General features: G+C 55.1%; 9 protein-coding genes across 9 annotated transcripts; 4 read left to right on the forward strand and 5 right to left on the reverse strand.

The window, feature by feature from the left end:
- Nucleotides 1-8: 8 nt before the first annotated feature.
- On the reverse strand, nt 9-1,021 carry MFIFM68171_07366 (uncharacterized protein; the record flags this gene model as incomplete). Its single annotated transcript, XM_071062786.1, has 4 exons — nt 9-176; nt 242-436; nt 511-807; nt 914-1,021. 4 exons carry the CDS (start codon nt 1,019-1,021, stop codon nt 9-11), a joined length of 768 nt encoding a protein of 255 aa, XP_070918887.1.
- Nucleotides 1,022-1,230: 209 nt separating this feature from the next.
- Nucleotides 1,231-1,894, reverse strand: MFIFM68171_07367 (uncharacterized protein; the record flags this gene model as incomplete). The annotated part of the gene is made up of 3 exons (XM_071062787.1): nt 1,231-1,459; nt 1,524-1,555; nt 1,649-1,894. 3 exons carry the CDS (start codon nt 1,892-1,894, stop codon nt 1,231-1,233), a joined length of 507 nt encoding a protein of 168 aa, XP_070918888.1.
- A 1,034-nt stretch (nt 1,895-2,928) lies between these two features.
- MFIFM68171_07368 (Protein kinase domain-containing protein) lies at nt 2,929-5,992 on the forward strand (the record flags this gene model as incomplete). The annotated part of the gene is made up of 2 exons (XM_071062788.1): nt 2,929-3,456; nt 3,530-5,992. 2 exons carry the CDS (start codon nt 2,929-2,931, stop codon nt 5,990-5,992), a joined length of 2,991 nt encoding a protein of 996 aa, XP_070918889.1.
- Nucleotides 5,993-8,001: 2,009 nt separating this feature from the next.
- Nucleotides 8,002-10,878, reverse strand: MFIFM68171_07369 (Heterokaryon incompatibility protein-domain-containing protein; the record flags this gene model as incomplete). Its single annotated transcript, XM_071062789.1, has 1 exon — nt 8,002-10,878. One exon carries the CDS (start codon nt 10,876-10,878, stop codon nt 8,002-8,004), a length of 2,877 nt encoding a protein of 958 aa, XP_070918890.1.
- A 1,701-nt stretch (nt 10,879-12,579) lies between these two features.
- Nucleotides 12,580-14,218, forward strand: MFIFM68171_07370 (uncharacterized protein; the record flags this gene model as incomplete). Its single annotated transcript, XM_071062790.1, has 3 exons — nt 12,580-13,689; nt 13,747-14,016; nt 14,078-14,218. The coding sequence occupies 3 exons, from the start codon at nt 12,580-12,582 to the stop codon at nt 14,216-14,218; spliced, it is 1,521 nt and encodes a 506-aa protein (XP_070918891.1).
- Nucleotides 14,219-15,124: 906 nt separating this feature from the next.
- On the reverse strand, nt 15,125-16,183 carry MFIFM68171_07371 (uncharacterized protein; the record flags this gene model as incomplete). Its single annotated transcript, XM_071062791.1, has 1 exon — nt 15,125-16,183. The coding sequence occupies one exon, from the start codon at nt 16,181-16,183 to the stop codon at nt 15,125-15,127; it is 1,059 nt and encodes a 352-aa protein (XP_070918892.1).
- A 1,706-nt stretch (nt 16,184-17,889) lies between these two features.
- On the forward strand, nt 17,890-19,546 carry MFIFM68171_07372 (Beta-1,6-galactanase; the record flags this gene model as incomplete). Its single annotated transcript, XM_071062792.1, has 3 exons — nt 17,890-18,098; nt 18,250-18,351; nt 18,415-19,546. 3 exons carry the CDS (start codon nt 17,890-17,892, stop codon nt 19,544-19,546), a joined length of 1,443 nt encoding a protein of 480 aa, XP_070918893.1.
- A 1,847-nt stretch (nt 19,547-21,393) lies between these two features.
- On the forward strand, nt 21,394-22,375 carry MFIFM68171_07373 (uncharacterized protein; the record flags this gene model as incomplete). The annotated part of the gene is made up of 3 exons (XM_071062793.1): nt 21,394-21,435; nt 21,502-21,604; nt 21,678-22,375. 3 exons carry the CDS (start codon nt 21,394-21,396, stop codon nt 22,373-22,375), a joined length of 843 nt encoding a protein of 280 aa, XP_070918894.1.
- A 341-nt stretch (nt 22,376-22,716) lies between these two features.
- On the reverse strand, nt 22,717-24,487 carry MFIFM68171_07374 (Methyltransferase; the record flags this gene model as incomplete). The annotated part of the gene is made up of 11 exons (XM_071062794.1): nt 22,717-22,747; nt 22,809-22,965; nt 23,051-23,451; nt 23,557-23,594; nt 23,654-23,676; nt 23,747-23,878; nt 23,939-23,957; nt 24,022-24,044; nt 24,101-24,194; nt 24,322-24,360; nt 24,428-24,487. The coding sequence occupies 11 exons, from the start codon at nt 24,485-24,487 to the stop codon at nt 22,717-22,719; spliced, it is 1,017 nt and encodes a 338-aa protein (XP_070918895.1).
- Nucleotides 24,488-24,754: the final 267 nt, after the last annotated feature.

Genomic DNA, 24,754 nt, shown 5'->3' on the forward strand with positions numbered 1-24,754 from the left:
GCCGATAGCTAGTTGTTGCTCCGCCTTGCCTCGAACTGAGCCCAGGCGACAAAGGCAATCACGGTGGCGGCGCCCAGTGCGAGGGTGGACACAATCACAACCCAGACGTCTCCTTGCACCCGGAGATGCGAGTTGCTGCCCTCGTCATATCCCACGAGGATGGTACTGAAAAATGACTTTGTGTAGTCAGCATCGCGTGCCTTGACAGGAAGCTAAAGAAAGATGTCGCCTCGTCGCTTACTAGAATTATGCTTGCGGGCAGGTAACCCATGGCAATGAGAGTGGCTATGCGAGTCGTCTGTGAATCGCGAGACGAGAGAGTCGCTACGTCGACTAGGGTTCTACTGTCTTTTTGACTGGTCTCGGCAATTCGTGCGAGATGGAGTCCATTGGTGGAAACGAGCTCTTGGTTTCTGAAGTTGAGGATGTGGTTGGTCTGCTAGAGAGTCAGCTTGTTTCCTCAGCTGCGTTAGGATGTTGATGTGGAGATGGGGAGAGCCAGTTACGCACGATGGCTTGGATGTCACCAGATAACCTTACAAGCTCTCTAGCTGTGGCGGAGTGGCTCCTGACCTCCCCACCGATAGCTCTTATTTTTCGTAGAAATGTTTGATGCGCCAGATTAGAGGTGACGTGCAGCTCGTATAGCTCTAAGGTCAGGCAAGTGACGGATTCCACCAGGGCCTGAATCCCGTCCAGAATGGTTTCGCAATGAAAAAGCTTCCTTCGGAGGGATTGCAAATGTTGAACCGAGGAGAAGTCGACGTCGAAATCTCCAAACGCCTTTGGAACGGATACTGCTTGGTCCTGAGAGTGGCTGTTCAGCACGCCATGCCGAAGGCAACACACGGCTGGTACACTGGGTGTTGCCCCTGGATAAAAAGAAGCAAGGTAAGGAAGGAATGGTGTTTACCAATGCAAGAAGCTCCTTGCTAATGTAGTCAAGGTACTCCCTCCAATTCCGGGCGACTGCTTTGATATATGTATAGTGCAAGTCGAGGACGTGCAATTCGGAGTGCATTGTTGACTGTAGCAACTTCCTCAATCCCTGGGGTGGTTGCACAATTATAAAACTCGACGCGTTCTTTGATACGTTGTACTTCTGATGTATGGCGGACTGTCGGCATGACCAGGGATCTGCCAAGTCTCGCCCATGTCGCTCGAAATAACGGACGTTGTAACAGAGGCATGTGAGAAGTTAGCGGTCAGGCCTGGCAAAGGCTTCGCTGCTCACTCACTGAAAGATTCCACCGGCGGGGGTTTGGAGGTACCACTTCGTTGTTGATAGTAAATTTGTGAGTACGAGTTTATAAAGTGTTCATCATTCGGGCTGCGTTTTCTGCCCATGCCCATGATACACGTGGCAAAGGACGGGTCGACGCCCGACTTGGAACAGAGGATCTTGAACATATCTAGAGTAATTTTCATACGGCTCCAGGAGTTTGCGCGGTGCACCAGTCTGAATTAGCTGTTAGATCAGCGGGTGTTAAGCTTGGAGAGAACGGAGCCGGACGTGAACCTACACGACTGTCGAGGTACCCTCGGACCAAAGCACCTGTGGATATGTCCGTCAGTGCTTTCTGCTGGCCGAGATGGAAGAAGCATGAATGAGGCTAATAGAGGTCGGTGAAGTCCGCCGGTAGCTTACCTTTAACTCCTCATCTAAGCCATCGAGTGTGCTAACTATGCGTGATTCGGTTATGCTTAAATGTTGAGGTTCTGTCTGGCTGCAGCGAGTCTGTTGCGACCTAAATGACGGCGGCTGAGACAGTAGCTGGAAAATCTCCAGTTTGCACATAGCGCTGTCGTCAACAAAAAGGCCCGAAGCTTTCTGATCGATGGCTTGCCAGCCGCTGGCAAAGCCGCCCGTCCCAGCTTCGCACATTCCCGCCATCTTTGTCTCTTCGTTCCGAACGATAGCAGGGTGAACAAGTTTGGTAATACGTGCTAGAGAGAGCTGAAGCTAAAATGTCGTTCAGAAGAATGAAATCGGACTACCCAAACCTGCTGATATGTGTGCGAGATTGATTCGCGTTCCGTTGGATGGCCCTCCGCTCGGCGCCTCAAGACGCCTCAAGGCGCCAAATAGGTGGCTTGGGTATTGGCGGTGTTACACCATCCTGCACAGCTGTGGCTATACTTTGGCTCCCTCCGCCACGAGGAGGTTCACATGACCCGAAGTTCACGATCAGGCTCGAACCCGGACTAGCCGCCACGTGGCCCATTCACCCTCAGTTCATTCCCAGGCAACCTGTTACCTCCGGTTGGATTATCTTTGACGTCGCATAATATCCTAACAATTAGGTCTTGTCGCAAAAAATAATGCCGAAAGTGATGATAACTCGCCTCCTTGAGCGCTATGTTCTCCGCAAGGAGCTCAAGGCGCTTCTACGCAGCAGGTTTGGAGGCAACTTCAATGTCATTGTAAATTCGGATGCTTCCTCCTAGGTAGACGTGCCGATCTGACGTAGGACTCCAGGAATCAGGCGATTACATCGAGATCAGCGCCCCGAGACAGCTTACACAGGTGCGTCTCAGCTCCGCGACACACACACCGCCACCCCCTACCCAATACCTTGCTAGAATCAAAAGGGGCGGAAGACGGTGATGAACACTGACTGACCACCTGCGCAGGCAGAGATTGACTCAGTGACCTGGACCGAGTGAGGGGGATAGGGGGCTTGTCACGTGGAGATATAGACTGGAACAAGGCTCCGGGCTGTTGTTGCACAGTAACTCTCTATCTGAAGCCACTGTGAAGGCTTTCCGAGCTGCGGCATTTTCTCTCATTCCACGCCAAGGATACGTGTCATGTCATGATACGGCCGCGAGGCTCCCAGTTGAGATCAAGTAATAGGATGGTGACCACAATCATGGCAACCTGTTTTTACTATCACATGCTAGACAGAAAGCGAGCCCTTTGAAGCGATGCCTAAGACTACCATACGAGCCCTCCGGTCGCAGATCGCCCGCAAGAGGGTCCGTTCAGTGACGGAGCGATATTTCGTCCCTCGGGCCAGCCTTGACATGATTTTCACCGAAGAGACTGTCCATGAAGCCGTCGCCGAGTTGGAGTGCGAGCCCGAAGAGAAAATAGGCCTCAGTCTAAAGATTTTCAGCAAAGCCATCGTCGTCTTTGCCATCCTAGTATGGATGGGCGAGGAGGAGTCTATCGTGGCGTTCCGGAACCATGATATTCTAGACCAAAACTTGCCATTGGAGGCGGAGAGAGCCGAGTCTATCTCACCGCGCTTCGGGCTCGTATTTGCCCAGGAATATCAGTGGCAATTTCTCCCCTACACCTTTTGCGCCGACATGGCCGACCACCACCGTACAATCCAGGACGCGTATATCCTCCCATTCACTAAGGAACTGGCGGCCCCTATCGACGGCGGCTTCAGTACTGTGCATCGCATGGAAGTATACCCGACATTGCAGGAGTTCTATCCAGGGCCGGTATGTATGACCCGGAACTCGCTATCTGCTCGACGCTGGTAGGGCTGCTTACTAGTGCTGGCATCCCATGTAGGGCCCTATTATTATAGTAAGAAAACACCTGCGGAGGAAGGGGGCAAAGAAGGATTATGAAAACTTCTTCAAGCATGAAGTGTCATGTCTAAGGCTTCTAAATCGCCTGAAGCATCCGAATATCATTCCCCTCCTCGGATCTTACACGCAATTTGGGGAGCACAACTTTCTCTTGCCGTGTCTTGACATGAACCTTAAGCAGTTCTTCGAGTTAGAATCCCCCCCGGAGAAGTTCCGACAGCCGTCCGCTTTCTTCTTAGCTCTCCACGGACTTGCCTCGGCGCTGTGCGCCGTGCACAATGTCCGCCTCAACACTCCTGATCACGGCGTCAGCCTCAGCGCGTCCGGCTACCACCACGACCTGCACCCAGCCAATATCCTGGTAAGCCGGGGTACCTTCATCCTCGCTGACTTTGGTCTCGGGAGACTGAAGCCTGTCGACGAGCCGTCCAAAACGACCTGGCGGGCTGGAGCAGGGGATTACATCGCCCCCGAGTGCATGGATGAAGATTTCGATCACCAGAACGTCGGCCGCTCCATCGATGTTTGGGCCTTCTCGTGCCTCTTGGCCGAAGTGCTTACATTCATGCACCAGGGCAGAGATGGCCTGCACGAATTCCGGGAGTTGAGGCTTCTCCACAGCCCGGACGCTAGCTGGAGAACCAGTCACTTCTACGGGGTCGACGGGGAAATGAGGAGGTGTGTCCGGGAACATCTCGAGCTTCTAGCGGCGGACTCCGGATCTAAAATGCTAGTCCGGACGATTTTCAGTTCGATGGTCAAAGAACCTGCGAACAGGCTTACTGCTGCCGAGATTCGGAACTCTCTGGCACTAATCGACCTGCGAGCCCGCTACACGACTGTCGACGACCGTCTGTCTGAATTCTTACGGCCGGCCGGCTCGGAAGGGACCATCTACCACGCAGATATGGAGCTTTGGTTTGAACGAGAACGACTGCGGGTGTTCGGTCGAGCCTTGGGTTTAGACGGCTCAATCAAGAGCGATCAGATTCCGAACGTGACGGAAGCTCTCCACAGTCACTGCAGCGCCAAGTTTTCGGAGATGCTTGAGAGAATTGATGAGTTGCGAGTACTCAATCCGTCGAGAGTGGATGCAGAGCCTTCTGCAAGCCGGACGGAGCTGGAATCCTCACAAGGCTTTGACGATACACTGTGCGCAGCATCAGTTACCGGCTCCTTCAGAGAGCTCGTGCAGGGACTCTGGGATGTCCTGTCAGCACAGCAAATCCGCATGGTGGAAGCGCAATGGATCCACCAGATACTTCAGCCACGGGATACCCAAGATCTTGAGAACATCCGATCCGCCCTTTCCACCGCGACCACACGGAGCGTTTACCAAAAGGGTGCCGCGTTGGCGGCGATGAAAAAAATACGAATGGAAATCCTGTCGAACCCGTCTTCGGGAGGTTGCGACAATGAGGTACCCCGCGACCAAGTACAGATCAACGGATCCTTTGCTGGCCATCTCACCGGAGTGTATCGCCAATCGACCGCTGTTCTTGTTGAGCGGATGCGTTATAGCCAGGGATGGGAACAGGTTTCTCCGGTCCAGCGAGCCGTCGTCCTGTCACTCAAAGCGCAAAGTTTCAGCTCGACAACAAAACCCGAGGGCATGCGGCTTCTGGAATGCCTTGGCTTCTTTGAGGAGACGGATGGTGATGCCCCGGGCTATGGGTTCGTCTACAGGCTACCGTCTCCGCCTCTAACGGCGTCGACAGTCGCGCAGCCGACTTCGCTGCATAAGCTGCTGGTAGGTTCGGCAAATCGGTCCAGGGTCGATCCACATTGCAACCAGCCGCTGTTAGAAGATAAGCTGCACCTCGCATACGCGCTAGCGTCCTGTCTGCATAGTTTCCACGCCACCGGTTGGGTGCATGAAAATTTCAACTCCAACTTTGTCGTCTTTTTCACATCCCCGGCTGGCCGGGAACGCGGCATTGATCCGGCGTCGAGCGGCATGCTCCGCGAGCCATACATAGTGGGCCTGCACAAGAGTCGACCGGCAGGTGACTTGTGGCACACAGAGGGACCAGCGCATGAGGATCCCTTCCTCTGCTACTTACACCCGGAATACCTGCGCAGCAAGAGATTCCGCATCTATGATGACTACTATAGCTTCGGCGTCATGCTTCTTGAGATTGGCCTCTGGTGGCCGGCCCAGGCGTGGGCCAACAGGAAAGGGAAGGGCAAGGGGAATGGGGACTTGGATTTCAATCCAGAGGAGCTGCGCCAACAGTTGGTGGACAAGTACGTTCCTCGGCTGGGTCCACGGGTGGGCTCAGTGTACCGAGATATAGTGAAGCTATGTCTGACCGACGGGCTCATCCCCACTGCGTCAAGCCAATCCAGCCCGGCCGAGGCGCGGGACCAGGAGGTATTCGGCGTCTTCTGGGACAAGGTTTTGTACCCGCTAAGCTGTCTAGCTAACCCTGAACTCAGATGAATCGCCAGGCGCCTTCCCCCAGAAGCGAGGAAGGATATATCCAGGCACCCTCTATTCCAATGATTTGCGTGGCGTCATGTATTTATTCATCCCATCCCTTAGGCCGAGACCTAGTCCTAGATACCAGACCAATTGTGTTGTATGAGACGAATCTGAGCGCCTACGCCACCGCTCGGGCCCACCTGACATTGCTCACCCTGGCTCAGGCCCTGCTCAGCCTTTACTCAGGCTTGCTCACCTCTGCTCACTCTAGTTACCATTTTCGGTAAGGCTGCGCCACAATGGGTTGGGAATTGCTTCAACTCCAGCGGAGTGGGCCCAGAATTTGTCAGAAACACGGCACACTGGATTCGGGTGAAATTGAATAGGGTTGCAACTGCGCGATTGTATTGCTTGTGTGTATTTCCCTCCGGTTCTGGCGGGAAGCCAGAACCTTCTTCTATTATAGACCTCTTTGGAGCATCCGGCTTGCGTCCTTACAGTGGCTCAGCCTTACTGGCGTTCTGACGGTGCCAGGCATCCGGTCAGCTCCGCTGACTAGGTGCCCAGGGCCTCTGAGCCCCTTCTCTTCTGACGACATTGGGGTCGCGATGCGAACATCGGGAAAAATGCGTGTGTGCATGCCCACTAGCGCGAAAGGTGGTCAACGACGTGGTGTTGGTAAGTTACAGAGGCTTCCAAGACACATGCCAGTTCGGCCCGGTGAAATGACAGGACAGTGCGGTCGGGCTCTATTGGGGACCACCCTGCCATTTAGGCAGCAAGTTCCGAAAATCCCTTCACGTTGGAAGGATTTACATCTTTTCCTTATAACATCGCATCGCTCTCCCGAAAACACGGGACACTGAGGACTCCACGATAATGGATGACACCAGCCAAGCGGAGGGGCACTAGAGCTCGGACGCTTATGCGAAGGCGCTCAAAAATGTCCAGGACACCATTGTCACCGCCGATAGCCTCCGCGGCTTCTTTATGCAGGCCCGGAGCGACGTAAAGGGCCCCTGATCCGGCTCTTGGCCTTGGCCCTGATCCTGATCCCGACCTTGGGCTTGGTCTTGTTCCCTCCCCTGGCTTACCCACTGGCTAATAGTAATAGCAGCTTTTTCAGATATTGTCGGCTGTTGTGATAATGGGGCCTTACGGCCTTGCCTTCGTCAGTGGAACCTCTTATATAGCCTGTTGCAAGCCCCTTGGGTCAGGGAGCTTGGTAGGTGCCTTGGGGCCTCTGGGCCTTACCCGGCCTGTAGGAGAGGGGTCTGTAGCCGGGCGTCGAAGTCTGCAAGCCTCTTGTTGAGATACAGGTCCAGTGGTGATACCCAATTTTATGGAATTATATATATATAGTTTGATATAATAATATACCATCTACAGTGTAATATCTAACCTGAAAAGGGATATCTACTAGAGGATGGCTCTAATATATATGCTAATGGTAATCTCAAAAGTAATGGCGCTGTAGCTAAGGAGTGGAGTAGCTAGTCCGTATACTTGTACTAGCTTACCACCTTATATCGGCTCTAGAGTAGGTAGCCTGTAACTGAAAATAGGGTTATCAAGGTGTAAGTGGGGGTCTTTAGAGAAGGCAATGTCTATACAGAGTTAACGAATAGTTCTACTCAACCCCCGTATAATATACTAGCTTGCAGGCCATGCCTGGGTGCGAGAGCAGTAATGCTTCTTACTGACTGACGCCCGAGTTACTTTGGCTATACAAAGCCTACTGCCCATATTCCGCTGTTGAATCTCTAGGATTATACTATGTGAAAGGGAAGAAGCCCCAGGCAGAGCAGAGGTTGACCTATTTACTTAAACAAGAAAGATACAAGACAAAGTGGAGCTGGTGGCGACCAGCGAATGCCGGCGCCGGTGTTGTATACATCCTCCCACTCGGCAAAGCATCGCTAGCTAGAGTGTGAATAGACGGGTCGCTGGCCGGTATGGTCAGTTGCCATGAGGACGGGGACGGTCCTGTTAACCAATCACCCCCCTAACTGTTGGAGACCTTGAACCTACTCCAACACCACATCAACAAGCCCCCCATGCTCCTGCAGCAGCTTTCCATCCATCGCGCCGAACACATAGGTCTGTCCAATATATGCGAATCCCCCTCCGTCCTTCCTCCTCAACGCAACTGGAGGCCTCACCCCGTCCATCACCCAAACCTCATCCCCCTCCTTCACCGACACCGACCCCATCCCCAATCTCCCGTCCTTCGTCCAAAACAGCCGCCTTCCTTCCAACTTCATCCCCAAGGCCGCCTTGAAGGTATCAATCCGATGTTCCATCTCCCTCTTCGCCGCGGTCTCCTCCTCCACCAGAAAAAGACCGAGCACCTCCAGCCCCTCCCTTACCTGCTTCGGGCTGGGGAAGACGTCGGCGTCCTTCTCCACCTCCCACGCGCTCCGCAGCGCCCGCTCGAGGCGGGAAGCCAGCTCCGCGTCGTCCCTCGCGCCGCCGCGCGCCGTCCGCTCCGCCTCGCGCTTCTCCATGTAGTCGTAGCGCAGCTCGGACGAGCGGAGGACGGCATCGGCGGCCGACTCGCCGTCGCCGTTGTCCGGGACGGCGAGGATTGCCCCGGCGTCCTTGCCGAACGCCAACATGTCGAACTCGGTGTCGTCCAGCCGGTACGCCTGCTGCGTCGTCTCGGCCGTCATCGGGTCCAGCATCCGCCGGTTGCGGTTGCGCACCCCCGCTACGAGCGAGATGCACCACGCGCCGAACTCGGCGTCGAGGTTGGTGCTGCCGCTGCCGGGGCTCTGGTCTGCGGCGATTAGCGTGCGCCACAGCGCTTGGCCGAGCTTGGGCGTGCTGCTTTTCCCTTCGGGCCCGAGGTTGGGCGGCCCCGGGTGCGGTGGTGAGAGGAGGAAGGTGAAGAGCTCGGACCATTCATCCGTCTCGGCGAGGGTTGTGAAGGGCGGTGCGGTGTGGGCGATGGTGTCGAGGTGGCGGCCTTGGACGATGAGGGAGGTGCCCTTGACAACTGGAGCTTTGCGCGGCCGGGTGGTGTGGCGAAGTGTTACCCCGTCAAAGGGCATGGGCAGAAGCGGGGCCGCGGGGTCCGGAAGCCAGGATGGGAAGTCATTGCCGTTTGGCGTTCTGTATGCTGCGTCCTCGACTAGGGAAAGGATCCCCAGGCTGCCGGAGGATTGGACGTGGTACTTGGCGAAGCCGAGCGCAACGTCCTGCACCGTCTTGGAGTAGTCCACTGTCAATAGACCGGATGAGTCGGCTTCCCCCAGTCTGCGCCGGTGGAGGCCAAGCATCGCAAAGAATTTGTCGGCTGGGACCGTGGCATCAAACTGTTTCCCCAGGAGTAAGAGATGCTCTGCTGGAACTGTAGAGTCTCTGATGGTGGTCTGCGCCTCCAGGAGTGCGGCAAGATGGCCACCGAAGCGCAAGGGCTGCAGCGCCGACGAGATCTGGTCCTTGACGGACCGGAAGACAGAAACATAGCGAGACAGCATCGTCCATGCTTTGGACTCCTCCAACACCCAAGAGCAATGGACCAGGTCTTCCCAGCTGACCACATGCTCTCCGCAAACCACCAGGAGCCGGCCCGCCATGGCGATTTCTTGGACTATCCAGGCGCGCCTGAAGTATGGCCTCGCCAAGAACGCACCCAAGGCGAGCCAGTCCCCGCTGGGCGTATCCTTGACAAACTGCGCCACGTCGAAATCCGGGCGGGATATCGTGCTACGTGGGATGCCTGCTAGTTTTCCCAGCAGCCTCGCAGCTCCCTCAGTATGACTGTCCCCTTCACCCAGCCACGACACCACAGTGCTGGCTTGTGAATACACGCGGTCCATCATTGCAACCTGTACAACCTTTTCCGCGTTGTCGGACTGGTTGATGCAAAGTTGATCAGCCCACAATGCGCCGCTGCTGACGCTGTACAGGGGATCTCCTTCTTTCGCAGCGGCCAGGCGCCGTAGGAAGCAGAAAAGATTGTATGTGACGGCCATCCTGCGGCCGTTGCACAGGATATTGAAACACCTTGCTGCGCGTTTGGTGCTGTAGTTTTGTCCCAGTGGAGGGCGATGGTCGCCCCAGACGTACGACAGGGCATTGAAGTCAGGGTTTCGGGCTAGGTCTACTTCTTCGATGCGCAGCTTGATACAATTCGGGTTGGTGTCCGAGCCGCTTGGTTGGCCTTCAACTCGCAAGACACGGATCGAAGTCGGTGTGGAGAGAGGTTGGTAGATGAATTCCTCAACGTTGCCCAGGTCCGGCAGCGTGGGACGCTGGGCGGCTTGCTGGAAATCGCGCATTCTGCCCATGAAGGAGTCGAGTCGCTTATTTACCAGATCTGAGAAGCCAGTAATGCCGGCCCGTTCGAGTTCTGCGATGCCATCGTTTAGGCCGGGGAGGTTCCGCATCTCCTCGAAGACAGATATGGCGCTGGAAGCACGCTCAGTGGCGCTGAGTGATGGGTCTGCCAAGCGGTCCAGTTTATCGCTGAAGATAAACTCAGTCATGGACTTGAGCATTGGAATCATGGAACTCATCTGCTGGCTGATGTGGTTCGTCGTATTTTTGATCTGCCGCACCGAGTGTGCAATACTCTCAGCCGAATCCCGATCACGGTCGTTGAGAGGCAGCTCCTGAAGACGCTGCGCCATTGCCTCCAGCCTGTCAGCCTGAGCGGCAGACATGACTGGAGAGCCCCATTCCCGGGTGAGCTGGGAGAGCTGGTCGGGGACAGTGTTAAGGTCCAAGTTGTTGCGAGCCGCTTGGCCGAAGAGGGTCGGATACCTAGATGCAAGCTTGTCCAATACTTCGGCCTCGGCTTCCTTAGTCGCCGGAGGTGGGGCTGTTAGGCCGGGGAAAAACGCGGCTCGCATCGCATCCTCCAGCCGCTGGAGAAACGCATCGTCATTGTCGGCCATGGTGTTTGGGATATTGATCGGCTTTCCAATTTTTGAATGGAACAGTTTCAGCAGGGGCTGGAGCAATTGTTTCTTTCTGAAATGATGGGGGTTACGAGGTTTTAAGCCCCCTCTTACTGATCGCGGCACTGCCACCGATCACGTGGGGATGGGCAGGCCAGTCCAACGTTCGGAATCTAGGTTGACCCGCTAGCGCGGTCATCTTGGGGGACCCGGGCATGTCGCTAATAAACTACCTCCGTTGACCGAGTCGCCACGTCCATGTTCATCATCGGACCGTCCGGATTTGAAGCGCCAACAAGGGCAAGCCCGGCCCCCACGTTTACGCGGCCACATCGTGAAAAGCCACTATGGGAGAGAATAAGGCCTGAGCTGACACAAACTCTGGCTATTCCTGGATCATTCTAGAGTCTGACTTTACTAGGAGGGAGATGACTCAGTATTAGACTACTAGGTATATCCAGACGTAGCCCAGTTAGATTTACTGCATATGATAGGTACGCTAATTAGTGGTCCCTAACGGAATCACCGAACTCCATTACCTGTTATACGACCAAATAATGTATAATTAAGTGCTCTAAGCTTCGGCGCTCTAGGGAGAGGAGGATCTTTTCAAGTCTGCCGAAGATTATTATATTTAATTGATCGCATTGATTCAAACCCCGGAACCATCGGCCCTCGTCACATCCACGATGCGCAGAACTGCCTTGATTGTGTACTTTAGGCAATGTATCATTGATCGAGACTCTGTGGTTCATGGGCCAGTGGACCACGACCACGAACCATTAGTAGGCGTTGGATATCTGAGTGACATTCTCTGAAATATAACTCCTGATTCCCCAATTTTGTGTTAACTACGGTAATGGTACTCGTTTTATATCCCAAGAGCCATAACTCATTTCGCCCACGGCCAGCTTATCCGTCTCTGGTATCCCCGCCGGGGCCGCACAAATGCAACGGAACAAAATGAACACAGTGATATATTGAGTCCGGGAGACATCATTGCTATTGTATCCCTCTGGTCGCTGGGCCAACAGATGATAGGGTTAGTACTGTAACAATATACTGTAATGGTAACCGGATATACTACTTGCGTAATGGTCGCTGCGAGTAATGATAATTGTCAGTTAATGTAGAGAGCAGGTTGTGGAGAGTGAAGCGAAAGGCAGCGAGCCGTGGAGGAGAGCGGTATTTTAGATTATTTTCCCAAAGCAATGCGCAGACACGCATGCGGGCTCCACTTATCGAAGCTCAAAGGGTCGTGGGCGGAGAGAGTGTTCGAAAGCCCCGGGCTTGTAATATGGCACCTAGTACTACCTACCTCAACTATTAACCGCGATCAGCCAGGCCTCGTATCGACTGCTTACAAGCGCAGTCTTCTTTGCTTTTCCTATTCCTAGACTTAAGTATATGAGGTCCATCTTCTTTAATCGATTAATCCAAAGGTAGATACCGTAGGTCGTTATTACCCGCCATTTTCTACCACATAACCATCGGCCTTTGTCCATGGTTTGTACTCGTCTTTGTGCCCTCAACCTCACATAATTGCTGGCCGGATTCGGAGTGCCCGGCACGTTGATGGTGTTCTTTGTCTTGCCAGAATGATGAATAGGCTCAACATATGACTTGACCTGTCCATCGTGAGGAAATGCGATTTGCCATTACTCGGATCAACACAGAGAATTAGCATCCATGTTTTCAATGACCGCAGACATGGCGCAGGCGTTTTACGACAACGCAAGCGAGAACGACAGAGAATGGCTGGCCAATGCCCTCTTTTACCGAGAGTTGGAGAGCATCAGGCGAGACAGACCGCTGCTCGATCCCCACGATTTCGCCACGAAAGAGCTGAAACTGTACGACCGTGACGAAGCGTCCGCCGCGGCAAGTTCAGCTGATGTCAACCTCCGAGGTGGTGCGAGACCGCGGAGAAGCACACCGCGGTCCATGATCCTACCAACATTCCAAGTACGGAGCAGAGGATTCTACCGACACCCCTGGCTACGGCCACTTTTCCTCGCGAAGCCGGTCACTCTTGACCTTTTAGAGGATGATGACGAACCGGCCGATCCTGAGCCGGAACCACCGGGGCCGTTGACTGCTATGCGCATTGATATCCCGCTGCTCCGGATGCACATTGGATACAACCAGACGTTCGAGGACCAATTTCCCAAGGAGATTAAAGCGGCACAAACCGATCTCTTGACGGCTGGTTATGAATATACGGATCAAGAGACCATGTTCCAGAGCCCGGACTGGCTCCGCTACCTCCACACGTACCAGGGTAGGGCAGTTTACCTTCTCTATAAAGGGTTCCCCATGGTTGAAGATGTCGTGTTCATCATGCACCCAAACTATTGGACGCGCCTCGAAGACCACGGAAAGCTGGTGCACAACGGGCAATGCTATTGGCTGTCGCTCGCTCTCCTTCTCTACGGCAACGCGAGCTTCTGGCTGAGAGTCAAAGCCGAACATCTCTGCTTTTTAGAAAGGGTCTTGATAAATACGAACCACCCACGTCACGCCTTCTATACGAGGGAAAATCAAGTCACCGCAACCACGCATGCGACAGGCCCTTCGCAAAGCGCCAACGCGACTTGGAGCGGCACGGTAAACCTATGGGAGAGACTGCAGATTCCCGGTTGCTGGACTAGCGATGATATGGGCCATCTCACAGCTGATGTTTACGGGGTGTTTCTGGTCCTATATAAGTACGACTCGCCGACGGGGGATGCCGATTGGAGAGACAAAATATACGACATGAAGACCTACGGCGCGTACAACAACCAGCACATCTTCCTATGTTTTACGGTAGGTTCTCCTTGCTCTTGCCGCCTGGAATCTAGGTCGATGTTAATAATATTATAGCATGACAACCATTTCCAACCCATGGTCCCAAACGACTACTACTCGTACGAATTCAAGCTTCCACGTCCGACACTACAAGCCACCAAGAAATACAGACTTGTGACTCGGGAGCGCCGCCGCCTCGTACGGGACGGGCCAGGACATCACTGGCGAGGACAGATGCAGAGCATTCCGCCACCCTTATCTTATCCCTCTTTCGAACCTGAGCATCTGAAGCGGGTAGCTGGATACGGCCCGTACGAGCCCAAGATTATGCCACCTGTGGATGAGGTGCGGCCCCGCACGCCACCACGTCTTGAGAGAGAGGTGATGTCCCTCCTCTCTAGTTCAGAGCTATCCGCCAAACATCTACGACGTGCGGGGACAGCTTCCGAGGGCACGCCTCCACAAACCGCTCCAGCGCAGCGCCGCCCTTTGCCTGCAGCAAGAGCACATGACTCAACCTCGCAAAGCACACCACAACACCCGCTGAATTTAGGGGAGAAACGGCCTATGACGGGCTTGCCAGGGCCGGCTCCAAAGCGTCTTCACCGCTCTCCCCTTTGCGCACCGCAGTTCTCGCCTCCAACTGCATCCGCGCTTATGCCGCCTGACAATCCCTTTCCTGAAGGGCGCGTTGAGTCCTCTACCAATGTCCCAACCGGATCGGCAGCAGTTCCCAATCTGCCCCCTCATCCCAGCTCCCGTCGCACAAGCTTCACGCCGATCAATGCTGCGGCCCCGCAGCCCAGCAGTGCTGCAGCTGCAGCACCGAGTATCGACGCGGAAACACGTTGGATAAGGGCTGGGAGAACCCGCCTCACCGGCGTACCGATTGCCCGTCTAAAACAATGGTGCCAGATACTGTTGGGTGTGTCGGAGCATGACTTGGAACGGTGGAAGAAGGAGAGGTGTGTGAATGAGTTACTGCGGAGGCAGGTGGATGTCAGGGTGAAAAGAGGAGCTGGCGGTAAGATTGTGATGGACGAAGACGGGAGGGATGGCGATAATGAAGGGCAGCCAGGACTGGCTGCTAGACTCCAGGCATGAGACGCGGAAATTGACGATGAGAATAAAAAAGAGTAAACGAGGGGGAAGTCACGTTAACTTGAAGGACCCGGGCGGAAGAGACGTCGTGTACAACTTGCTCGAATTAGGTAAAAGGACTATAAGGGGAATTGTGCTCAAAAGGTTAACACGCACATACTTACACCATACGGTAATGTTATGCACGCCGAATTGGCGGCGAAGAGCCTGCTCAGGTCGGGTCATGCTGCGGCACAACAACGCTTCGGAGGGGGAGAAGGGATGGAGAGGCTTGGGGCTCGCATGCAGAAGAGCTTCATCTCCACGCCATCAAGGCTACTGCTGAAGGCAAGCCAAGGCGGTGGGCCCACCCTCAACGAAACCACTCCCTCATCCTGGCCACAAGATCCCAATTCGTCCAACCGCTGCTATCACCCCCTGGCCTCGTGAACCACGCCTTACTATACGCAATCACGACGTCCACAAACATCAACAGTATCCGCTGCCTCCCCCAATCCCCAACCATCCCCCCCGTCCCGCCGCCCTCCCCGCCCGCCCGATCAGCCAGCCCATACACCGCGCTCACCAGCGTGGCCACCCGCCGGCTGCTCCCGCGCAGGTCCCCGTCCGTCGGCGCCTCCCTGCCAGCCACCAGCCAGTAGCGCACGCCGGAGAAGTCCGAGTGGCAGAGGTCGGGCACGCTGTCCACGACCATATCGCGGACCATGTCCTGCAGCAGGCGCCGCTGGGCGGGCGCGTTGAGGAAGGCGACGAGGGCGTCGGGGTCCGCGAGGCCGTGCGCGCGCGCGATGGAGTGGGCGCTGGCGAGGAAGATGTCCGCGTTCGCAGGCGGGTGGGCCACCGGTTGGAGGCGGGTCGGGTCTGTGGTCTCACTACCAGCGGTGGTGGTAGTGGCAGTAGTAGTAGTACTGGACTGGGAAGCCTGCGAAGGGGAGGCAGTTCGGCGCCAGGCGTTGCTGTGCGCGAGCGCGCGGAGGGAGGCGGATGGGGATCCGAGGGGCTTGTCGTCCCGGGGACCGTCCTGGACGGCGAGGGTGGGTTTTTCTGATCCTGATTTGGGTTGCGGAATAGTGTCGCTGGGGCTGTTTGTGTCGCGCACCGGCTCGAGAGAGGTGGTCGCTGCGTCGGAGCTGCCGTCTTCATCGGCTTCGGCGGAGGAAAACCCGAAACCAAGCGGCGATGGTAGATTGCCCCGCTGGGTGGTTTTGGTGGGAAAGACTGCTGGAGCAACAGCTGCGGAGGGCAGCGGAGGCAGCTGGGAAGCGTAGCCAAGGCGTATCGCCGGGGTCACGGCTTTGGCGGGAGCATCGCCGCTACTACCGTTACTGGGAGAACCAGCAATTTGAGAGGCTTTAGCCATCCGCTGGGGCTGCTCATGGGAGCTTTGTTTGCTGCTACCGCCGGTATCCATGGTGGAAATATGGGAAGTCGGAAGGGGCTCTCTCAAAGATTCTTCAACGATCTAGATGCCAGGCCGATCAGGAGGCCCGAAGTGCGGGTGTTACGCGCAAGTTATCAGGCGTATTAGTTGTTGACTCTATTGGTTTACCAGGAAGTACAAAACAGCACTACCGAAGCAAAGTGTGCTTGAAGAGCTATCATTGTAATAAATAAAACTTCGCAGGGCAGTGGAGTGATTTAGGCTGGCGCGTGGTGATTCACAGTACGTTGATCAGAGGTGGTGTTCATAACGAAGTGCGAACAACCAACAGGAACAGATTGTTAGATTTTGCCACTCAAAGCTGTTGTTCATGAATGTACAGACGAATAATCCTAGCAATTGCCCAACATAGGCGGTACTGGGATAGAACTAGGCAGCCTTTCATCTGAATGAGTCGAGAAGGGTCCCGAAAGATTACTACAGTCTTGTATTCAAGCAGCATATAGATCAGTGCCATGAGACGAAGTAAAAATTAGTGGTGCATTCCTGGTTCGTAGAATTCATTTGGTGATGATCTTCGCACTATCCACACAAAGTTAAGTTGTTGAGCCCATTTGCCTAGTTCACGCTAATGTAGGAGATGCAATTTCGTATTCTAGACTTCCTAGACAGAACACGAGGACCTCAACGGCGCTGCCAGTGAAGGTAACACTATCCTTAAGAAAGCAGCAATATAAGTTGTGGTTTTACAGCTTACCTATGTAGTTCACTTCCAAGATCCAGAATCAAGAAAATGCAAGCTAGATTGAACTAACGCACTTGACACTCGGGAACATGCAACCGACACTATATTCTCGGCACTTTGTACGTTCAGCAAATGCTTGGACTGTTCTCTCCCTGAATTGATATACTGTTTTCGAGGAGGAAGCTCAGCCGGATCCTGCGGGTGGGGCCCGGTCTTGAGAACGTAGAACGTAGTTGTGGCCCGGGAAGGTGACCTTAAGATACCTGGAAGCAATTGAGTCTTGCTACGGTAGCTCCATCCTACCTTTTCCCACTATGGGAAAGGCGAATAGGTAATATAACAGAAGTACACATGCGCTTAGGCAGCGGCACACCCGAAAAACAATTGCGAGAATCTGCGCCTCGGGTAGAGCAGTTCTTGACCCTTCCTTTAGGAGCAACAGCTGGTCGAGGCCGTTGGAGACCTTGGACGGCAGCCACTCGATCCGGCTAAACGCCCAACGTTTTGCCATCGAATGAGAGGGCGCGTTCGCCTTTCTAGATTGGCTAACAGCTATCCGGTGGAACACAGGCAGAAAAGGACGACAGGGCTACCGTAATGTGGTGGTGGTTTTGATGATTTGGGACTTCTCGGCCCCTGCTGCCGACCTGGAAATGGCACTCACGCAGCTGCACCCCTGCCTCGGATGACGGCTCGAAGCGACTGCCGAGAAGACGCCTGTTGGGATGGTTAATACCAGTCTTGGCTTTCCTATTCCGTCTGGGGTAATGTACAGCCTCCCACACGGAGCACTGCCGATGCAACCACCGAGATATTGTTAACAACTTAGACGCGAAGACAACCGGAGATGAGGGGGATAATGCGGATCCTACGAGGATAGGAGAGCTGCTCATGTCTCACAAGCCATCCATCCCTCTCCACCGCATGCTTGCCCATCAAGCTCTCTCAGTCGACGCCATTCTACCCCTGGAAATCAGCGTTGTTGGCTGAGATGCGTTTTCTATTTCTTCTATCGCTCGCCGTGGCGGGCGTCTTGAGCTTGGATTTTCCTAGGCTCACTCACGGCAGCGCTGCCCAGTACCGTAATGTGTTCCCAAGGCAGCAGAACAATACCGCCTGGCCATACGGCCCCTACAGCACCCGGGGACGGGACGTCATCAATGCCCGCGGCGACGTAGTGAATTGGGCAGGTGTTAACTGGTAGGCGTGAATAGAACGTTTCTTGCCCCTCTATGGTCTCTAAGTCCAATGGAATGGGCATGAAGAGCGACCGCCCGATACACAATGGCCTCGGAGCCCCTCTTGAAGTTGGTGGAGTAAAATAGAATATGGCTGACATGGTTTTTTGCAGGCCCCTAAGCGGTGAAACCATGATTCCCGAAGGTCTAGAGCACGCGTCGGTTGAATCCATCCTCGACCGCATTGCGAGCCTCGGCTTCAACATCATACGCATGTAAGTTTTAAAATCATCCCCCTTCACCACCCAGCGACGATCCCCTCACTCACGCTTCCCAAGGCCCTACGCAATAGAAATGATCGATGCCATCTACGCCTCCAACCAAACCGACGTCCCCATCCTCACCGCGCTCAGCGAGACGCTCGGCCCCGACAACGGTACTGCCGTCACCACGGCCATCCTCGCGCACAACCCCATCTGGACGGCGCGCACCACGCGGCTCAAGATCCTCACCGACATCGCGCGCATCGCCGCCACCAAGCGGCTGCTGGTGCACCCGGAGGCGCACGTGTCGCGGGCGGGCGGGTGCTGCTCGCACACGGACGGCAACGCGTGGTTCGGCGACACGCACTTCGCCGTGGCCAACTGGACGCGGGGGCTGGCGTACATGGCGCGGTGGGCGGGCAACCACTCCAACGTGGTGAGCATGGGGCTGCGCAACGAGCTGCGCGAGAGCTGGGCGGCCGGGGGGGGCCGCGAGCTGGGGTACAACTGGATCAACTTCGTGGGCAACATGACGGCGGCGGCCGAGGCGGTGCACTCGGTCAACCCGGACATCCTGATGATGTGGGGCGGCATGCAGTTCGGCCAGGACCTGTCGGCCCTGACGACGCAGGGCAGCAACCTGTGGACGGCAGACTGCTATCGCTGCACCGCGATCCGCGATGCTTATCGGCGGGAGCCCATGGAGTTTGATCTGGACGAGCATCCGTGGGCGAATAAAGTCGTCTGGGATATTCATTTGGATGAGAACAGCGAGGACATGGACACGGGGAGCTGTAGATTCATTGAGGCAGGGTTGTATCGGAACGGATTCAATGCGTTGGGGATCCCGCCGCCTGCGGCGTGCAATATCACTGGCGGTGGATGTGAGCCGGCAAAGAGATTGACGCCGGTGATATTGTCCGAGGTGGGACGGGCACAGGACGAAAGATTGTTGAATGATACGCTACTTGCGTGTCTTAGACAGTACGCGACGAGGAATAGGGTCTCGTGGATGATGTGGAGTTTAGCTGGGAGCTATAGGATCGGAGATGGAGTTCAGGGGGTGAATGATACTTGGGGGTTGCTTAACGCTACGTGGGATGGATGGCAGTACCCGGAAGGAGTGGATGCATTTTGGCGACCCTGGGTAAGGGATATGGGCTTGAATGGGACTTCTACCGCTAGTAATAGCACCGGTACTGTGTGAGTGCTAGGAACTAATGCTATCCCGGATGCCGGAGGACGCTAGTACATAAAGATCAACATCTCTCCCGGCTCCACATCCTTGGTAGACTCGTTACTACTTAGATTTGTAGAATGTGGGTTTGGCCAATGTGATCTACGGCAACGGTGCTACAAATAAGATGTGAGATCACCGCTCGATGTGACTATGGCACACGACTGAACGATTACGGCACCGCGCTCAACCGATGCTCCCAACGGCACTGCTTCGGCACGACACCAAATAAATCTCACATACACGACATCAATTACTACCTCCCACACGGATGGCAATATAATAGCCTGTGCTCTCAACCTTCCCACGCTGTTCACCTCACAACCGTCGCCAACGCATTAGCATAGCATCATCGTCCCTCTCCTCGTGAACCTAGGTGATACCGAGGAGTGGTGAATATCATGACATCCGGGCCTACTTAGACAGTTCCGTTTGACGCATATCAGCCGTTCTCTCTCGCCGCGCCCCATGAGCAATCGTGTCACTATCAAGATTTCGAGCAGTTTGTGCGAGCCGGCCAGTGTTTTGGACTCAAACCTCCCGTGGAGGCTGCATCATGAAGATGGCTTTGTCCGAGAAAATACATTTTCCAGCCAATGTGCGCCGACTCCGCATTCCGGCCAAGAGGGTTCGTTTGGAACCTTGAGAGAAATTTGCATTCGGTTCGATTCTCAATGGCGGTGGTTACAGCGGCAGGATCAACGACCTGATGAGGAGGCACTGGCAAGGGCAACCAGAGTAAAGTTTAGCATGGAGCCTCGTCCGGCGTTGCGTCATATGGGTATCTGGGCAGCCGAGGATTTGAGTATTTGACAGGACAATTCACCAACATCACGAATGGGCCATGGAGCTAATTATTTATTTCCCATCCTCGCGCCCGATCACGTCTTCGTTACCTTGCAAGTGCCCTCTCTAGCCACAAGCATCCAACTGGTCTCGCTTCAATCCGCTGGGCGGGGAAGCTAGGGTCTGCCCTGCTAACGTTAAGGTAATTACTAATTAGGCGTTGGTACCGTCGCGCTTTCTCCGACAACGGCACATCAGGACGTGACAGCCCAGTGGATAACGAAGCACGCCATCCAGGTTCGGTTCACGACTGCCCTACAAGATTGGCGCATGGAGAAGTTGCAAGTGGTGATTAGCTCGGGCGTAGATGCAGTAGGCGCAGCTTTGTCTGGTGGCATCGACTGACAAGGCACGTTTGACGCCTCGCTTCAATCATCTCCTACCATTCCCGCACCGCATCTGAGCGTATTATCTTAATTCTGCGTCACTCCCTTCCGAGCTAGCAGACTTATTCGACCCCAAACGCCTGGTGTCCCGACATGGCTCAACGCCACGAGATCGTCGAGTTTGTCCTCGTCAACAGTAATTGGGTGCTTCAGAACAGAGAGGAGGGTTAGATGATCAGATACTCTCGGCGAGCAGTCCCGAATCCTCAAGTAAACGGGCATCCCCGGCGAACCACCCCGAGTCCTCAGGTAAACGGACACCCCCAGCGAACCGTCCCGGATCCTCAAGTAAACGGACACCCCCAGCGAACCGTCCCGAGTCCTCAAGTAAACGGACACCCCCAGCGAATCACCCCGAGTCCTCAAGTAAACGGACACTCCCCGCGAACCATCCTGAGCCCTCAAACAAACGGACACTCTCCGCGAACCATCCTGAGCCCTCAAACAAACGGACACTCTCCACGAACCATCCTGAGCCCTCAAACAAACGGACACAGCGCCGGACCAGGGCCCCATCCCAATCGCGACCTCGACACTGTGCACATTTGCTTCGGGGATATGGCATGGAGCGTGAGCAGAATATTGATGATTGACGGATGGCCGTTCTTCGCGAGCGAGATTAATACGGTGAGCGACGGATGCGCACGACAATCCGGTGGCTACCATTAGCTAACCAGTCGACTCATATTATAGAATGAGGAGTTTGCGCGAGGCGAATTGATTATGGAACTGCATTGGCCCGGCGTCACCGTCGAGACCCTCAGAGTGCTGCTGAGCTTCGTCATAGCAGGCCATGGTAAGCAGAGAGGCATTACACGGACAATTTCTGCGCAGCCGCGGAGCGGTCGAGTCCACTGACAGACGCACAGCTAGACCTGAATATGACTTCCGCGAGTTCGAGCCCACCATCGGAGTCTTCCGCGCCTGCGCCTTGGGCTACCTCGCGGGCAGCCTCTACCACCGTGAATTAGCGGATCGCGCGTTGGCCGTCCTCGCGGAGTACTGCGATGCTCTCCTCATGATAATGTATCGTCGCGATTGGTGGACCATCCACCGCGACATCACCGAGGTCGTCGATTTTGGCTCGCTCATCGGTGCAGTTGCTGAGGTGTATCTACCAGGTTTCGGCCACTTTATAGACCTGGACCCGATCGTGGACATATTGATCCCGTTCATCCTGATCCTGGAGCGACGGTGCTTAATAGACGGTATCCACAACCTGGCCCAGATCAACATGCAGTTTGCCGCCGACATAGGCCGGTACACCCTTCACATGGTGCAGCGTCGAACGAGATGGGAGCCGGAGCACTCCAGACTCCGGATCCGGCAGCAATTCGGGCCCCCGGGCATGGAAGGGCCAGGGGACGGCCCCTATATATGCCCCACCTGCCCAGACGGACAAGGAAGCAACGGGGAGTTGCCACCACGGAATCCGGACGACGACAACGACGAGTTCGAGCTTTGTGACCCTTTCGAGGCGGTTCTTGTGTGGAAGTACGAACGGTTCTGGTGCAGGAGGTGTCTGCGAAACATGGACCCGGGCGTCCCCCCTTGGCGTATGCCTTGAGCAATGGTCACTCGTTGTAATCTTAATAGGTAGCAGTTAACAACAGCGTCAACCCTATATATTCCCAAAGTCATTTTTGCAATGTGAAAAGTGGTAACGCAGTCACTAAACAGCAGTAAATAAGATGATGTAAAGAAGGGGAGGTTAAGCTAAAGACCAACGGAACTTGGCAGGAGGGAGAGGTAAGGAAAATTCTCTTCCGCCCAGCTCTAAAACATCAGCACATGCCGGCTCATCCAACAATGGGCCATTTCCACCATCGGAAATATATCCAACGCGGCCAGAACACCTAAGCTGTCGCTCATATAACGAGCGCATGAAACAGCCCCCCAACCAAACCATCACTCCGGCTTCTGCCCATACACGGTCCAACTACAACATACGGTAATCAGCAAAACCAAGATCTTCCCCGGGGGAGGTGAGCGCCACTTACATGGGCCAATAGGCATGGATCTGCCTGTCCCTCAAGTCCTTCCTTACGTTGACTAGGAAAACCTCCAACTCCTGGGCCGACCAGCCGAGCGCGCGCGTGAAGAGCGCCACGCTGAGGCCGTAGATGCCGCCGCAAAAGTTCTGCTCCGTCCACATGCCTAAGGAAAGGTTGGTAAGTAAAGGAAGACACACGAGTTGTCGTACGCCTAACAACAACGACAAAAAAAAAAAAAAAAAACCAACCAATCTCCTTGTACTTTGGGTCCTTGGGCCACGAGTTGATGGGCCACTTATACAGCTTCTCTTGCACGTTGACGAACCCGGCGTCGATCATCTGCTGCTTGTAGTGCTTGGCGCACTCGATCGAGTGGCCGAGCATGTGGCCGGCCTCGATGACGTGCTTGTTCCACTGCGAGAGAGCCGAGCTGTCGGCCAGGGTGCCGTCGTCGCTGAGCGTCGGGAACGTGATGTCGGCCAGCTCGAGCCAGCCGCCCGGCGCGAGGTTCTCGAAGCAGCGGTGCATGAACCTCGGCCAGTCCGTCAGCGCCCCCGCGAGCATGCGCCCGTAGATGAAGTCAAAGGGGTCGTTGAAGGTCCATTCGTCCTCGAGGTCGTCGACGTAGAAGGCCACGTTCGGCGGCACGCTGGTGCGAGCGAAAAGGTTTTAGTCATAATGGGTGCGAGGTGAGATGGGGGGGGCGGGGGGAAGGGGTGTTGGATGGGATGGGATGCGGGATGCGGGGACTGACAAGCCGGGTTGGATTGGGCTCAGATCGACGCCGATAACCTATCACGGCCGTGTTACCAATTATCATTCTTGTATTGGAAAGCGCCAGGACTTCTTACGTGCGACTCCGGATGATCATCCGCTGGAACACACGTGGGAGTCGTTAGCTGGGGTCAGGATGTCCATGCGCGGGAGGGTCCACATTGTCATACCAAAATCCATTGCCCAAATGCCGGTGCCGGTGCCGGCGTCAAGAACCCGGCGCAACGGCTTCCCGTCTCTGCCGGCCGGGCAGGTATGCAGAGCACCGTCAAAGGTCAGGTAGAAGACATGGTGCTGCATGTCTGTGCCGTGTGAGCGACCGGGGAGCAAGTCTCAGATGTGCAAGGGGCAGGGTAACTCACCTAACCGGTCACTTTCTTGCTAAGCGTTACGAACCGTCAGCTCCGAGGCCAATGCCACATAGGAACGCCATTATGCTCCTTACTTCATCGCTGGGTAGGATATAGCCTGCCGCCAGTCGTTAGCTTTGCGCTCTATATTTGCAGTTGGGTTGATGCACTTACCGCGTTCTGGCTTGTATGCGTGATATGACCGGCCATTCTCCTGACGGAATTTTAAGATGCTCGAGGCCAGCGATGTGGATGAGCTGGCGAGAGACTGCAAGTGCGCCGTGAAGAATTAGCCGACGGTGCGTAAGACATTGCGCATTGCGGATTTACCGCGATTGCGGACTGCGGCTCGTTGGGTGATAAACCGCCTTTGGATCAAGAAGAGTAATGCTTACCCCGTATGAAGAGTCGACGTCTGCCCGCAGATTCTCTTCCTAAGGTGAGGAGCGGTGAAGTTAGTGGAGGGCGGCCGAAAGGAATGGCGCAGTGGGGCCCACACACATCGTCGGCGATCAGCGGCTCGCCAGCTGGCGGCGGGTTTGGCGATGGTGACTTGGACATTGCTTTTTTCTCAATTTCCTGAAATTTGAGAGAGTCAATTGTAGGGCCGTTGCGGCGTGCCGTTGGTGTGGGCAGAGCGAGAAATGGGCGGGGGAAGTGCGAAAGAATCGGTATCGGTTATCTCCCGCCAAACCTATTTTTAAAAAAACGCTCAACATTCCGTTCCTCACCTTGCGCTGGGTCGGGCGATTGTCCCGACTGAGCATCACCCGAGATTCCCCAAACACAAAGTGCGGGGCGAGTCCGGCGACATAGGCGAGGTCAAAT

This window comes from Madurella fahalii, assembly GCF_045866475.1.
Source record: "Madurella fahalii IFM 68171 DNA, scaffold_4, whole genome shotgun sequence".
Taxonomy (NCBI): Eukaryota; Fungi; Ascomycota; class Sordariomycetes; order Sordariales; genus Madurella; species Madurella fahalii.